This window comes from Vidua chalybeata, chromosome 3 (genome assembly GCF_026979565.1).
Source record: "Vidua chalybeata isolate OUT-0048 chromosome 3, bVidCha1 merged haplotype, whole genome shotgun sequence".
In the NCBI taxonomy this organism is placed as follows: Eukaryota; Metazoa; Chordata; class Aves; order Passeriformes; family Viduidae; genus Vidua; species Vidua chalybeata.
In genome coordinates this window covers 26,602,333-26,615,991 of record NC_071532.1, presented here as the reverse complement: position 1 = coordinate 26,615,991, position 13,659 = coordinate 26,602,333, and the positions used below count along the sequence as shown (strand labels likewise).

Here is a 13,659-nt window from a genome sequence, read left to right as displayed (position 1 = left end):
TTGCAAAGGGGCAGAGTCTTATTTTCAGAGATCCTTCAGTTCTAAGCTGGGAAATAATTTAAGTGAAAAGCCTTAACCAACATGTAGAGAGGAACAAGAAAAAAAGGAAAAGCTGACAAATAAAATCAAAGAACTATTAACAATTATGATGGGTCCACACGCCATCCAGCCATAGGCATCTGTCTGAGTGTAAGGCTCAGTGGAGAAAGATGCGTTTGTAACACAGGGGCTTTCAGCCACTCTTTAAAGGAAAAGTGCTGCATAGCACAGGTCCAGATTAGTCTGGGGTTCAAAGGAATGGGCATGGATTTGTTCATTTTTTAACCACTCAGTAGTCCAGGGAATCCAAACACCAAAACTCATCCTAGACAGTATTTTTTTTCAAATTCTCTTACAACAAATACAGGTTGCTGAGAGATGATGAACTCTCTTACAACCAGTCTTAGTGCCTGACAGTTCATAATAATGGGCTTCATCTCAGTTACAGCTGTACAGGTCTGACTGACACTGACTGCTCACCTGGAGCAGACACCCTGAAGGTGTCATTGTAAGGAGCAAGCAGAGTTTCTCTACCATTTCATGACCATAGCAAATTTAAATTTGGCCATAATCTTCAAAGACATTAAGTTTTAAGTAGAATTCAGGTGTGTTTTACAATCTTTGAGGTCTTTACAAATAATAAATGTCTTGACAGGCCATTGTAAGAGCCTGAAAAAAAGCCTTAGAAAAGGACTGGATTCACCCAACCACTATTCTACAGGGTGGGGAGGAGTTTGGTATCATTCTGAGCATCTCCTCAAAATGGGGACTTGTCTGCCTTTTATTCACAGGTGTGGGTAATTATTATAATTAGGGGGCTTCTGGGGCTGGTCCTGCTGGGATTCCAGGCTGGGCAATCAGCAACAGCAGAATAACATTTAACATATCCCTGAGGGCACACAAAAATATCACTGAGAATCATCAATTCAGTATCAGCAACAAAGGGCCAGGTAACCTGCAACTGCACGTTTACTTTTAGGTTTGCACTGCAATTCTGGAGATACTAGGCACATACTTGGGAGATTGTAAACATTCCCTCCCTTGTCCACCTGGGATAAGCTCAGGTCCATGTTTATCCAACTGCAGGTAAATGGGTGACACTTTCACAAAGGACTTGCTAAGACTTTCAGCCTTTCAAAAATTTTATGAAATAAATGTCATGAATATCATGCTGGTGAGGAATTTGCCTGCATCGGGAAACTGACTCCAAGGCTAAAAACTTGCTGAAATCTTTGGAAATCAATTACAAATTCTTCTGTATCAGTATACCTGGGGTTTACTTAGATAGTAGTTGTTGTCTAAGAAGACTAGAAATTAAAAAAAATCATTACTATGTTTCTCACAGAAACTGTAGATGGATGAGTTTCTCACAGAAACTGTGGATGGATGGGTTTCTGTGGCAGCCATGCCACTGCTGTTGCAGGTAACTGCTGCCACTTACAGTGATTAAAGCACCAAACACAAACAGCATGGCTTTGGTCAGAGAGCGCCTTCCTCAGCACTGCAGGTCTGCAGTGAGCAACTGTAAAAGACACCAGGTACCACAGGAAAAACCTAAACATGGAACCAGAAATAAGTTAAGGAAGTAGCTTCTTGGTTTCAGAGCAACTCACTTCCCTGCTTGCCTTTTCTTGTGGGAAGGAAAAAGGTAACTTATAGATTTGAACCTGAGAGTTGTTTCTCAGGAGTATTTCAATCCTTGGGTGTGAATTCACAGTCTGTGGGCACCTCCATACCAAACCAAGGAGTAAGACAATGAAAGCCAATCCTAAACCACCTGCCTCTGCACTTAGAAATGGTGGTGCTGCGCTTGGAATAATTGTTATCTTTGAGAGCAAGGGAAGCTACTGCAGGAACAGGTACAAAAAAACACTCTTGACAGCAGGACCTGAGCTGGGAGCTTTGCACAGCACAGCCTCACCACTGTGCCAGTAATCAGTGGACGTCCCAACTCCCCAGGGATGTCTGACACTGTTCTGCATTGCACTGTGCAAGCATCAGGCCAGCAGAAATCATTAAAATTGATCGTGTTCCTTTCCTCCTCTGTACTTAACATGAACAAAAATCTCCCCCCCAAAAAAATCCTGTGTTTCTTTATAAATGACTTAGTACCAAGGAAAAAGAATGAGACTTAACACACACAGTGTTAAGACCTATTGCCATTAAAAATGAAAACCCCTTAAAGTGTGGTATGGTACCATACTTCTGAGATCTAAGCTACTGTTAAGGAGTGAACATACCAGATCAGTGGAGTGAATGTCTTGTGAATATACACCTGTATCCCAAGGTGAGAACACAAGTCATCACACCATGTATGCTACCCTATATGAAAAATGAAGAATAGTTTTGGTAAAGTGCTTCAATCTTCCTCTGAAAAAAGTTATGAAAATATAAGTTTTGGAAACATCTCCTTCTTTAAGAAGCAGATCTCTTTGTTTCCTTGCTACAATAGCACTTGCATACAGTAAGCACTGTATTTCTGCCTCTACTATCCATTTGCTTCCAAGCCAGATTAGATCAGGAACAATACATCTGGATGTAGAGGAAAATGCCACCATCTAAAAATGTTTAAAATTCTGTGAAAGCCTTTGGCTTCAATGAACATTATCAAAACAGAAACTTCTGAATAATAATTTAACAAGAATTAAAAGAGCAGATTCATAGCAGAACAGGACATAAATGCCACAGTATATTTTCATTGGGAGGCAAATCTGCAGTAGTTGTTAGTGATGTTTCAAATATGTTGTGCTGAGGGCTGCTCTCAGGTACACTGCACACCCAACCCTCCAGCAGCTGGAGTTGAAAGCAAAATTATCAAATGTTGAAAGACATCTGTGACAGAAGAGAAGTTTTTGAAAAACATAAAAAGGTTTGAAAAAAACATATCCTTGATTCAGTGAATGACTGTGGAAGATCCCATTTATCAATAGATCTGAAATACTGTGGCTATTTTTGAAGATGTTGCCAAATGTAATTGTTTTAGCAATATGTCAGTTTGATATTGAAAAGTACGATTTTTTTTTTCATCTTATTAGCCCTTCTTTGACTACCCAAAAGAAACTTCAGCACACAATGAAATACATGTCTTATACTGCTCCTTACATTATTACAGCTTTATGAAAATATACTGTGACATCCAATGTGCTGTAGAGGTGACTGAGACAGTGACAGCAGCAACAAAACAAAAAAACAAACAACCCACCAAACACTGAAAATATAAGCACCCTGGCAAATGCTTATTCATATAGGCATAATCCGAGCTAAGGACATAAGGCATGCTCCAAAAACCTCAGAGATCACCTGGGGCTCACGGGGATGGCTACTGCTGTCAGAATTCTTATTCCAACATCCCGAGGGAGAGAAGGGGGCTGGGGGGGGGAATGAGGACAAAGGGAGGAAAGAAAAACTTTAGAAACTGTACCCTTGCTGTCAAAAAGGCTTCAAAGTCAGCTGCCATCTTGACATGAGGTTGCAATTCCTGTTACCATACCTTTTTAGACAGAGGGAACATGCTTAGTGGACGGGTCCCTCACTTGTTTTCAAGAAAGATTAAATGTAAAGTGTTAGGGGGCTGTTTCTTTGTTTGTTGGTTTGTTTGTTTTTAAAAAGAAACACCTCAGCTAGCTCCAAACACATCTTTTTCTGATTCTGGAGACTGGGGCCTTGATATTTCAAACAACTCCTGTGGTGACTGGGAGCTTCTTCTTGAGGTCAATATCCTAAGTATCTCAGCAAGCTGGTTTTCTATATTGGTCATTTTTGTGTTTAAAGCCTTGATGTCCTCTTTCAACTCATGTTTCACTTCTAGCATGGTGGCCTGAAGAGTCTGTTCTGGGATGGGATAAAAGGAATGCTTGACCTCGGTGAGGACCGGGCTGTGGTCCTGCGGGCTTCTCGTCTCCCCAGCGTTATCCAAGCGCAAGTCGCTTTTTGTAATGCCACTGTCACAAGAGTCTGTCTTCTTCAGGGTAGCTTCTCCTGAAGCTTTAGTTCTCTCAGGTAAAGTCTCCATGGACTCTGCTTTAGAGACCTTGTTCCAGTCTTCACCTTTCCCACAGGCTTCCTTGAACTTGGCCCAGCCTTTCCGCCGGGGGTAGTCCCCCGATGCCTTACACGCCACGTGGTCCGATGGCGGGGCCTGCAGCTTGGCCTGGTCGGAGGCCCCGGAGGTGGAGGCGGGCTGGTAGGACACGGGGGTCGCCGGGCTCTCCCGAACAGTCACAACGCTGGCCTTGACCACTGCGCGAGCAGAGGATTGCTCCCCGACAGCATTGCCCTTTTCCACATCCAGGTCATCCGGATCTCGGCCCCTCTCCGCTGCAAGCCGTGCCTCCTTCTGCTGCCTGAACCTTTGAAACAGCCGCCGGACCGGGTGGTCCGGGGGTAAGATCAGAGGTGCTTCGTTCTTCCTCTTCATCCTCTCCTCTTCTTCCCGCTTGACGTCGCTGATTTTCCGGAACACAATCTACAGGGGGAAAGAGATTTCACTCTGTGAGTAACTGCACACTTGTTAAGGGGGAAAAGTTGGAGAAAGAATTATTTGAAAGAATCTATTTTAACTGAGAAGTGCACAACCTCTGCACATTTATAGCAACATTTTCAAATGTCTTATGTTGTGTGGAACATGGTTTATTTCATTATTTAACAGCAGACACCATCTGTCTTATAACACCAGAAAGAAAAAAAAAAAAAGCAGAAGAAAAATACTTCTCCAGCTCTGACAGGTAGTGCCATTGTAAATATAATGATCCCAGGAAGATACTTGTTCTATTTTGTGTTAAAAAGTGACTTGTATTTGTTTTCTTGACTCTATGGTTTAGCACCAAGTTTCTAATGTTACAGAGTCTTTCCCATCAGTCTCATCTCAGAGCTCATTCACTGCAAATGATCTGATACTATTTTAGTGCAGCTTGGCCACTCGTGGTGCCAGTACAGCAGATACTACTCTGGACTCTTTGACAGTAGTTTGCAAAGTGCTTCTTGCCCTCCCTTCCTCCCACATATTCTTCTAGAAGCAACATGCAATTTAAGGATGCAAAGCTTGAGTCAGTCCCAAAGCCAGGGGACAAAGACAATGGGAAATGGGCTTGGCAAGACATGGGGAAGCATGGCTTGATTATCTCAGAAACTTGCAGAGCTTCATGTCTTAATTTATCTCTTTATTTCTATGCAAAAGAGAACATTTTTACACAAAGAAGCATTAATTTTCCATCTATCCTCCTAATTATATCTTCCTGAGCCTCTAAGGCTAAGTGATCTCTATAGGAGCAGCCCAAGGATCCCACAGTACTGAAAAAAGCCTCACAGTGTCCCAACCTGTAGCCAGGCAAGGTTTCTTCCTTGCATGTGAGAGAAATACATTCCCTTCAAAAACTCTGTGCATTTTACATTAGTATTGGTATTTTCCAAGCCAATCCAAAAACTCCACTCTGGTACTAACGAAGAACAAGTAAGTAGCCTTGTTTGAAAATGAGAGGTCCCCAAACTGAAGTTTGCAATATAGAGGGTAAAAGATGCGCCCGCAGCTTCTACTGAACACTGATACCTAATCCCTTTAGCTGCTTTTGGGAAAATCCACTTAAAGACCTTACACTTCAATGCAGAAATAATTTTGAGATTCAAATCTTTATTAGGAAATGTGTAAATAAACCCATCCCTCTGTTGCAGACAAATTTAAATTAAACTAAAGTTAATAAGCACTTCTTCACTGGCACACACAAAATGAATGTTTCTCTAGACTCCAATGCTTCTTGACAGTTTTGTCATTGTGGAGCAGGGAAAAAAACATCTTAACAGTGCATCTTTGGAAGGAAGAAGTTGTCAGACTTGGCAGCATTTCCTAAATACAAAAGAATAAAATTAGCAGGAAGGATATTTTATTTCTAAGCTGTAATTAGGAAACTAAATATGAGATAAGAATAAGAAAACAGGGTACTTGACAGTCTTTTTTTTTCTTCCCTCCAGGAAACTCACTCTGCAATGTACTCAGTAGAAGGTGGACAAAGCAGTGTAATCCTTAGAAGTGAAAGAATAGGACTCACTGGGAAGGGAATTCAATGCATCCCTGCAGGCTAATGTCTTCCCACACACTGGCAGTTTCCCACTTTACCTGAGGGATGAGTGCCAGCCTAGTGTTAGGGCAACTGCTCTGCTGGAGCTGAGTGATGCCAAGCAGGGTCTCAGGGGGTCACTCCAGCAGCATCCTGAGGTTGGCTCTGGGGGCACAAAGCCCCAGCAAACCAAGGCAGCTACATGACCAAGCTAGGTCAATTTGTCCCTGCAAAATTCTGTGTCCCCAGGCCTTCCCTCTCCTGGAGTTGGTATGTTAGGTGTGGACATCCACAGCTGTGCCAGAGGTAGCTAACAGGGCTCACTTTGTACATGAGCATGTTGTCTTGGTCTGACCTACGGATCAGGACTTGCCTTAAATGCTCAGAAGGAATGGATGACTGGCTGGTGCAGTGGTCACACTCACGGGGATCATCAGGGAAGGCTTTTCAGACACAGAGGCCAGGATGCTTTGTGGAGTCAGTGTATGAGCCAATCCCTGTTCCACACAGCCCAATCAGCACTTGTCTGGAAAGCACTGGAGCACCTCTCTCTATTTAATGACTGTTTTTTGCAACATAAATGGGTAACTTAAGTGACAGAAGCTGTCTCTGCTGCAGCACCACGCAGGAGAGACAGCAACGAGCAAGTCTCAAGCAATCAATCCCATATTAACAGCCTGGCCCAATCCATATTAGCCCTAGCCACTGCACCTCAAGCAGTTAGTAGCATGATCTCCATGGTGGAGGACACAATAAATCCACCAGCAAATGCAGAAAGGTGAACACTGACAGAAAAGCTGTTGGCAGCACTTACCCACCCACAACCCCCACTCGTCTCCATAGCACTGCCTAGGTGAGCCCTCCTTGTGGATGCCAGACACACTTGGCCATGGAGGAGCCGCCATCAGCCTTCCCACTGTGTGGTGGTCAGCCTGAGAGACCCAAACACACCTTCACTGCTTTGCTTCAGGAGATCCCACTGCAGCAGGAACAGGAGTGTACGTAAAAGGAGATATATAAACCTTGCCTTTGCCATGGGTACTGCTACCACGCTAATGAGACCCCTGATTTCCATTTTCCACAAGCTTACACCAGCTTCAAGGGAAGCACACCAGGGCAGCTGCCACTGCATGAATGCAGAAATGCAGCCCTTGGGTCTCCCACCCTGCTTGACATCTTCTACAGATATGCATTTATGTGACAAGCTGTGCTCATGTGGTGCAAGTCAAACAAACGTGCATTTGCCAGGGGACATCTCTCCAACTCTTGGGTTGGCTCCTTTTAGCTGACTCCTGAGACACTGGAGAAACAGCTGTCAAAGAGCTGCTTCTCTTTGGGAAGTTCAGACAAAGCTGTCATTTGTCTTCTTTTTTGCAAGTTCCCCAATGCCGTATTTTCTCCAGACAGCTCCATATTTATGTAGTAAGCAAAAATATTATAGCTATGCAAAACTCAGCAGTAATTGAAAATGCTTTAATTATCTCCATTTTGGATTTTTTCTGCCTTTTTTAAGATTAAATGCAAGTCCTTATAAATAAAAATACACATTAATTTAAAATGGACTATTTTCTTACAAATGCTAAGGAAAACACCATTTTCAAGCGGTTTATCTTCAGCAGCAGCCAAGTTATTCAGAAAATCTGGTTGGTATGCCAATGGATGTACACCTGCTCCCATAAGCAGTAAGGGTACAAAGGAAAAGAAAATAGTTTTCATTTGTTATAAGGAAGAGAAGTCTGGACCTACACAGAAATTTTCATATGGAATTTGGTAGGGCTACAAATATGGACCTGAATCAAAGTTAAAAACCAAAATATTGTGCCAAAGATCCCAAGATAGCGTTTAGAACAGTCCCTCTTTATCTCTTTCTCCAAGCATTCATGTCTGTCTGGGAAGGCACAGAGCTTTGTACCCCCAAAATCTCCTAGCCTGTGTATCATACACTGCTCAAACACAGGGAACTTCACAAGATATGAAGTTCTCCAGAACACTGCACTCCTCAAGACCTAAACACACAAGTCCCACAGAAAAAGCCTAGTGGGAGTGTTATTTTAACAGTATGTCAAAACCAAAAGATGGACAAAGAACTTGAATTGAGATGAAATAACACGAAATTTTAACACCAGGCCTAAAGCTGCATATTTCACACCTCCAATCTCAAATCTCATTTCATAATTCTTCTTTTATTAAAAAGGTGCTGAATCTTGTACCTTCACAGGGAAGCTGTGCCCAAGCTGCCAGAAATTGGAGTATTGTGGAGGTATCAGCTTAGATTTGCCAAAACCTTTTGAAAAAATAGCCCTGTTAGGCACAGATTCTTGCAATTGTATGAACATTTAACTAAGGCATGCAGTGGTGATGACTCAATAACAATTTCATTTTTTCGGAAAATGCACTCAGAGACAAATGGAGAAATGCACTGACACATTCTGGTGCACTTCTGCTCCCCTATATCCCTACAGATCTACGACAGAATGCTCTCTGTGACCATATTCCATCCTGTGCATGAGTCCTATCCAAGAAAGAAAGACAGGGTTACACCAAACACTTTTCTCTTTCCTCAGTATTACCTAGTTGTGAAGTCTTAAGTGACTTTGGGTAAAAACTCTGCCTCTTTTGAATCATCATAGAATTTTCAAGTTGTATTTCTAGAATAAATGTTTTTACAGATTAAAGTCAAAGTATTAAAAAAATGAGGTAGGCATAATTGAATACTTGGTTGTCAAATGTGGAGTGCCCAGCACTGAAACCTAAGCATCATCTAAATAACAGAGCATGGACATTATTTGTGAATATGACTTTCATAATTTCTTTATGATAAGACCAGGAGAACAGATGGCAATGTGACCCCCAGGCATAAGGCAGGCCATAGGATTGCTCTGAAGGGGCCTTCCCTGAGAGGAATCTTGTTACCACTAGATTGCATCTTTTAGAAAAACACACAGTTTGATGACAATAAAGAATCCATCATGACATCTAGATGAAACATTGCTTCAATTTTTGATTCAAGGCTAAGTTTCATAGAATAATAGAATCATAGAATGGTTTGGGTTGGAAGGGACCTTAAAGATCATCTAGTTCCCACCTCTCTGATGTGGGCAGAGACAGCTTCCACTAGACCAGTTTGCTTAGATCTCCAGCCAACCTGGCCTTGAATGCTTCCAGGAATGGGGCATCCACAACTTCTCTGGCAATCATCAGTTGAAGTTGAAGTGAAGACTTTTTTCCTATTATCTAATCTAAACTGACTCTCTCTCAGTTTGAATCCATTCCCCCTTGTCCTGTCACTACATGCTCTTGTAAGAAGTCTGTCTCCATCATTCTTGTAGGCTCCCTTCAGGTACTGGCAGGCTACAATTAGGTTGCCCCAAATCTTCTCTTCTCCAGGCTGAACAATCCCACTTCTCTCAGCCTTTCCTCATGGGAGATGTGCTCTACTATGTTGTCCACTGTCAGTAGTTGTTCTTGTCATGAGCAGCCCACTGTTGGTTGTTCAAAAACCCCACCAGAATGGTGCTGCCTGCCAAGTCATGGCAAGTCATATTCTTTGCCTCTCCTCACATTGCCAGAAAGGTAATCAACAGAAGGGCAAGGCAGGAATGATGTATTAGCAACCAGATTTTGGACTTGCGTGCCACTGCATGAGACAGATTTAAAGATCAGAGGATACTACATTTAGGCATATTGTGAATGTATTGAAAACCTTACCCTGAAAAAAGCTGAAAGAGATCTGCCTGCACCTGCAATGAAAGGATCTTTTCGTCTTGTGCAAAAACATCCGAGTTTTTTTTCAACTCTGATTTGTAAGGACTGATCCAAGGCCCACAGGAATAGATAGAAGTACGGATTTCATTATGTTTCGAATCAGACTGTCATCATGGAGTTACAATTATGAGGCTTCTAGCCACAAAGCTGCTGCTATTATTAGCTCTGCCAGCTTCCCTTCTTTCCACCTCTATAGCATGCACAAATACTGCAAGATTTGGCAGGTCTTCCTCAGCATAACAGCAAGTAGCATGGCATTTTTCTCTGGTGCTTAATAATTCTCTTTCATAGATACAGAAACATTCCCAGAGTCTGGAAGTGCCAAATATCATAAACAATTAAAAGCTTAAAATTACTTCATACAGTGCTCACAGAAAATGAACTTAAGTGTGAGGAAAACAATCATGAAAGGCATTCATTATTACACAGTCCATCTAGGATCTGCCAAGAACTGATGAAAATATCTTCAGGCCGATGTTAGTCCGATGAAAATTGGATCCAATCTTTCTTCCTTTTTTTTTTTTTTCTTCCTTTTGTTTTTTTTTTTTTTTTTTGTTTGTTTGGTTTTTTTGGTTTTTTTTTGTTTTTTTTTTTTATGAAGCAAAAGGGGAGGAAAAATGGAAAGAGGCAGAAGGCTCAACAATAAAACACTGATGTTAAAGAAACCAAAGCTGCACGTGATCAACGTAGAGTGAGATGATGAGGAATCCCTATAGCAGTGTATTAGCAGGTGTCAGGGCAAAAGGAGCCTGTGTCTTTTGCAATTATATGGGATGGCTTGTCAGAAAGGAGGAAATCACTGGTTCTACCTTCTCATTAAATACAGGATCAAGAGAATGTGCAATAATTTTGCAGATCTCATTAAGTTCTCTCTAGCTTTATGTCTATAACAGCAGAATTTCATTTCTGCTTCTGAAGAGGAACGAGTATCTCTCCAGCTAAGGCCACATCCCTTCTGGGCACTCTCAAATATTTCTAGTTTTGATTAATTACCTGAAAATTCAAAGCAAACTAAGGTTTGGAAGGTCCTGGCAGTGGGGCTGTACAGGAGTGCTGGTACCAGGGGTGCTGGGTGTCAGCAAACCTCAGGGATCCCTGGGAGACACAAAGCCCAAGAGCCAACATGTGGATGGGCACAGCCCTTTGTGCTGTGGGGTGTCAGAGCAGTACCCACTTACTTTTCAAAAACCAGACTTCTGTGCACTTCATTAACAGACAAATGCTCAGAAGAGACACAACTTCATCATTTCATGAGCATGCAGGCTACCCAGATGGATAGGGGAAACAAGGGTTTCATTCTCTACAGAACAACATCTGGGCTAAATGTTACTGTCATGAGCACTATCGGCTTCAGCAGTGCTGAAGTTCTTCTCTGTGACAGCCTGCTTTGTAGCCTGATTACAAATTCTAGAAATATCAACTCAAATATTAGTGTTTAATCATGTCACTATTGCTTATTTAGAAGTTCTGCACAACTCAAGGCTCTACTCTTCTATGTCAAACTCCTCATTCTAATTCAGGTTTACAGGCTGTGCTAGAGTTGAGTGAAAAGGGAAAAGCTTTTACAAAAATACTACTGAAAACAAGACAGAATTATGTCTAAAGCAATTAGTGGAAATAATAAAAAAACCCTGCCTGATCTGCAACAGACTCCCTAGCAGGTTTTGAGGCATTAAGAAATGTCTCTTCTCCAAAACAGACTCCAAAATACTGTCAACAGTAAACTTAGACAACTGCACAACTAAGAACCACAGTGGTTTGAATTGACACAATTACAGCACATTATAGCTCATTTAGCAACCTCCTTCACTAATATAGAAAGAATGCAAGAGAAACAGGGAAAAAGAAACCATTGAAATACATACATTGCTAAATATCTATTAGAACTTCATTATTCTGAGATGAAAAGTAGCTGTCACAAGCAAATACTTAATGTGCAAACAAGAGCTTAGGGAAATTATGCCAGATCTGAGTGGTGGAATGTTATACCCCCTGAGAACTACTATGTCCATCAAAATGTGAAATGCTCTGTAGGACCTTCCTGTTTCTAGTAAATGAGGGAAAAAAGAATGTTTATGGGTTTTGACAACCAAGTGTCAGCAGTTTCCAACAGCAACTCCTATAAAATACTATTTTCATGTTTGTTTGGGGGGGTCTTTTTGCATTGTTTTAGTTTTTTTAATCTTTTTTAGCACATGGGGTGTTCTTCTAGCTGTGGGCAGACATCAGACACGCTAACAATTCACGCAGTGTCATCTTTTATTCCAGATTAACATACTACCTGCATTCTTGGGCAGACAACACCACCTCGAAAACAGTTTTAAGGAGAGCCCAAGGCACAGCAGGAACTTACCTCTCTGTCACCTAAATTACAACAACTACAAAATGTCATATAATCTGTACAACATGCCTTCTCAGGACTCAGAGTCTGTTTCTCCAAGCTCCCTGTGGCTTGCTGCCATTCACTAAGTGTTTTCTGGAAGAAACCAGGCAATTTGTGAGAGTCAAGGATTTGGGATTTTTTTCCCATCTCAGACACAATTTCACTTGGTATCTAAAATGGATGCAGAGGTGATCGAGCTGAGAAACGTAATGATGTGTTGAGGGAATAGTTAAAGTGTATAGTTTGCTTTCTGTGAATACATTTTGGATACTAGTTTGCCATAAAGATAATTTCCTCTTAGCTAGTGTCTTCATTCACTTGTTTTTCCTTCTGCTTTCACTTATCTGCTTTCTGTCATTAGGCTTACAGTGATTGACAGGTATTTTGCTTTCCAAGAAAGGAATCAAATGCATTTTCAAATGTATTCAAATTAATCAGAGCTTACCAAGAGCTTACGAGTCATTCAGCTACCTTCGAATGCCCACTCACAAACCAATCCACACAAATACAATGCTCCGTGTTCCCAATGCACAAGTGTTGTGCAGCTCTTGAAATTATAAATTGAGAATTACACTCAGATGAAAGTTGCCTGCATAAATTGCCTAAGATAACATGAACTCTCTTTTATGTGTCCCTCTCTAAACTGACAGGCCTAAAGTTCAGCTATAATATTGAAGAAAAGCAAACTAACCTGCAGCCCTGCACAGAAAGACAATAAATTTTCTACCCAAGTAGGTAGCCCAGTATGGCTGCACAGTCATGCACAGTCAAGCATCCAGTGCCACCCAGCTGGTCTGTCCTTTCCCTGTTCAAAAGCTTGGATAACATTATGTGAGAAGGGAACAAACTACTTATAAATATAACTGAATGAGAATCAGCAACAGAAAAAGTGCACTGCTCGCCATTTCCCAAAGCAGCTGTCAAACCCTTTCAGCCCTAACAGCCAGGAGCTTAAAACCTTGAAGGGAAGATAAGAATTGACTGTAGTGAGGTGTTTCAGACCTTTTCATTACAAGAGCTCCTCTAAACTCCCAGTTCCTAGAAACAATCTCTGCCAGTTTCCCACAACCCAGTTGCAGCTGGTGGTGGTAAGTGATGGCCCCAGCTTCCTTATCAGTTGTCAAAACTGATAGCTGTCTCCCATCCACTAAATCCACAGGTGAGCTAATTAAAATAGCCAAGGACTGGCTGGTCCCCCCAAGTAACTTCACAGAGAATCCTTTAGAGCTGAATTTCTTGATTTTGTTTCAGGTATTTTAGTTCTGTGAAAGCAGACACTTATGTCCAATGCTGAATGTAGTTTCCAATAATGGCAGAGGTAGGTGATTTCTATCTTATATTTCATTCACACATCTCCAAGAGTTTTACAGAAATTTCTCAATCCTTCCAATATGACCAATGCCATTATTTTTATTACTAATG

General features: G+C 41.6%; 1 protein-coding gene across 1 annotated transcript in view; it reads right to left on the bottom strand.

The window, feature by feature from the left end:
- Positions 1-13,659, bottom strand: part of KCNH1 (potassium voltage-gated channel subfamily H member 1) — a 176,647-nt gene that overhangs the window by 2,530 nt on the left and 160,458 nt on the right. The window contains exon 11 of the mRNA XM_053939409.1: positions 3,461-4,504. Coding sequence (XP_053795384.1) covers positions 3,656-4,504 — 849 coding nt within the window. The 3' untranslated portion in view covers positions 3,461-3,655. The remainder of the gene's footprint in view (positions 1-3,460; positions 4,505-13,659) is intronic.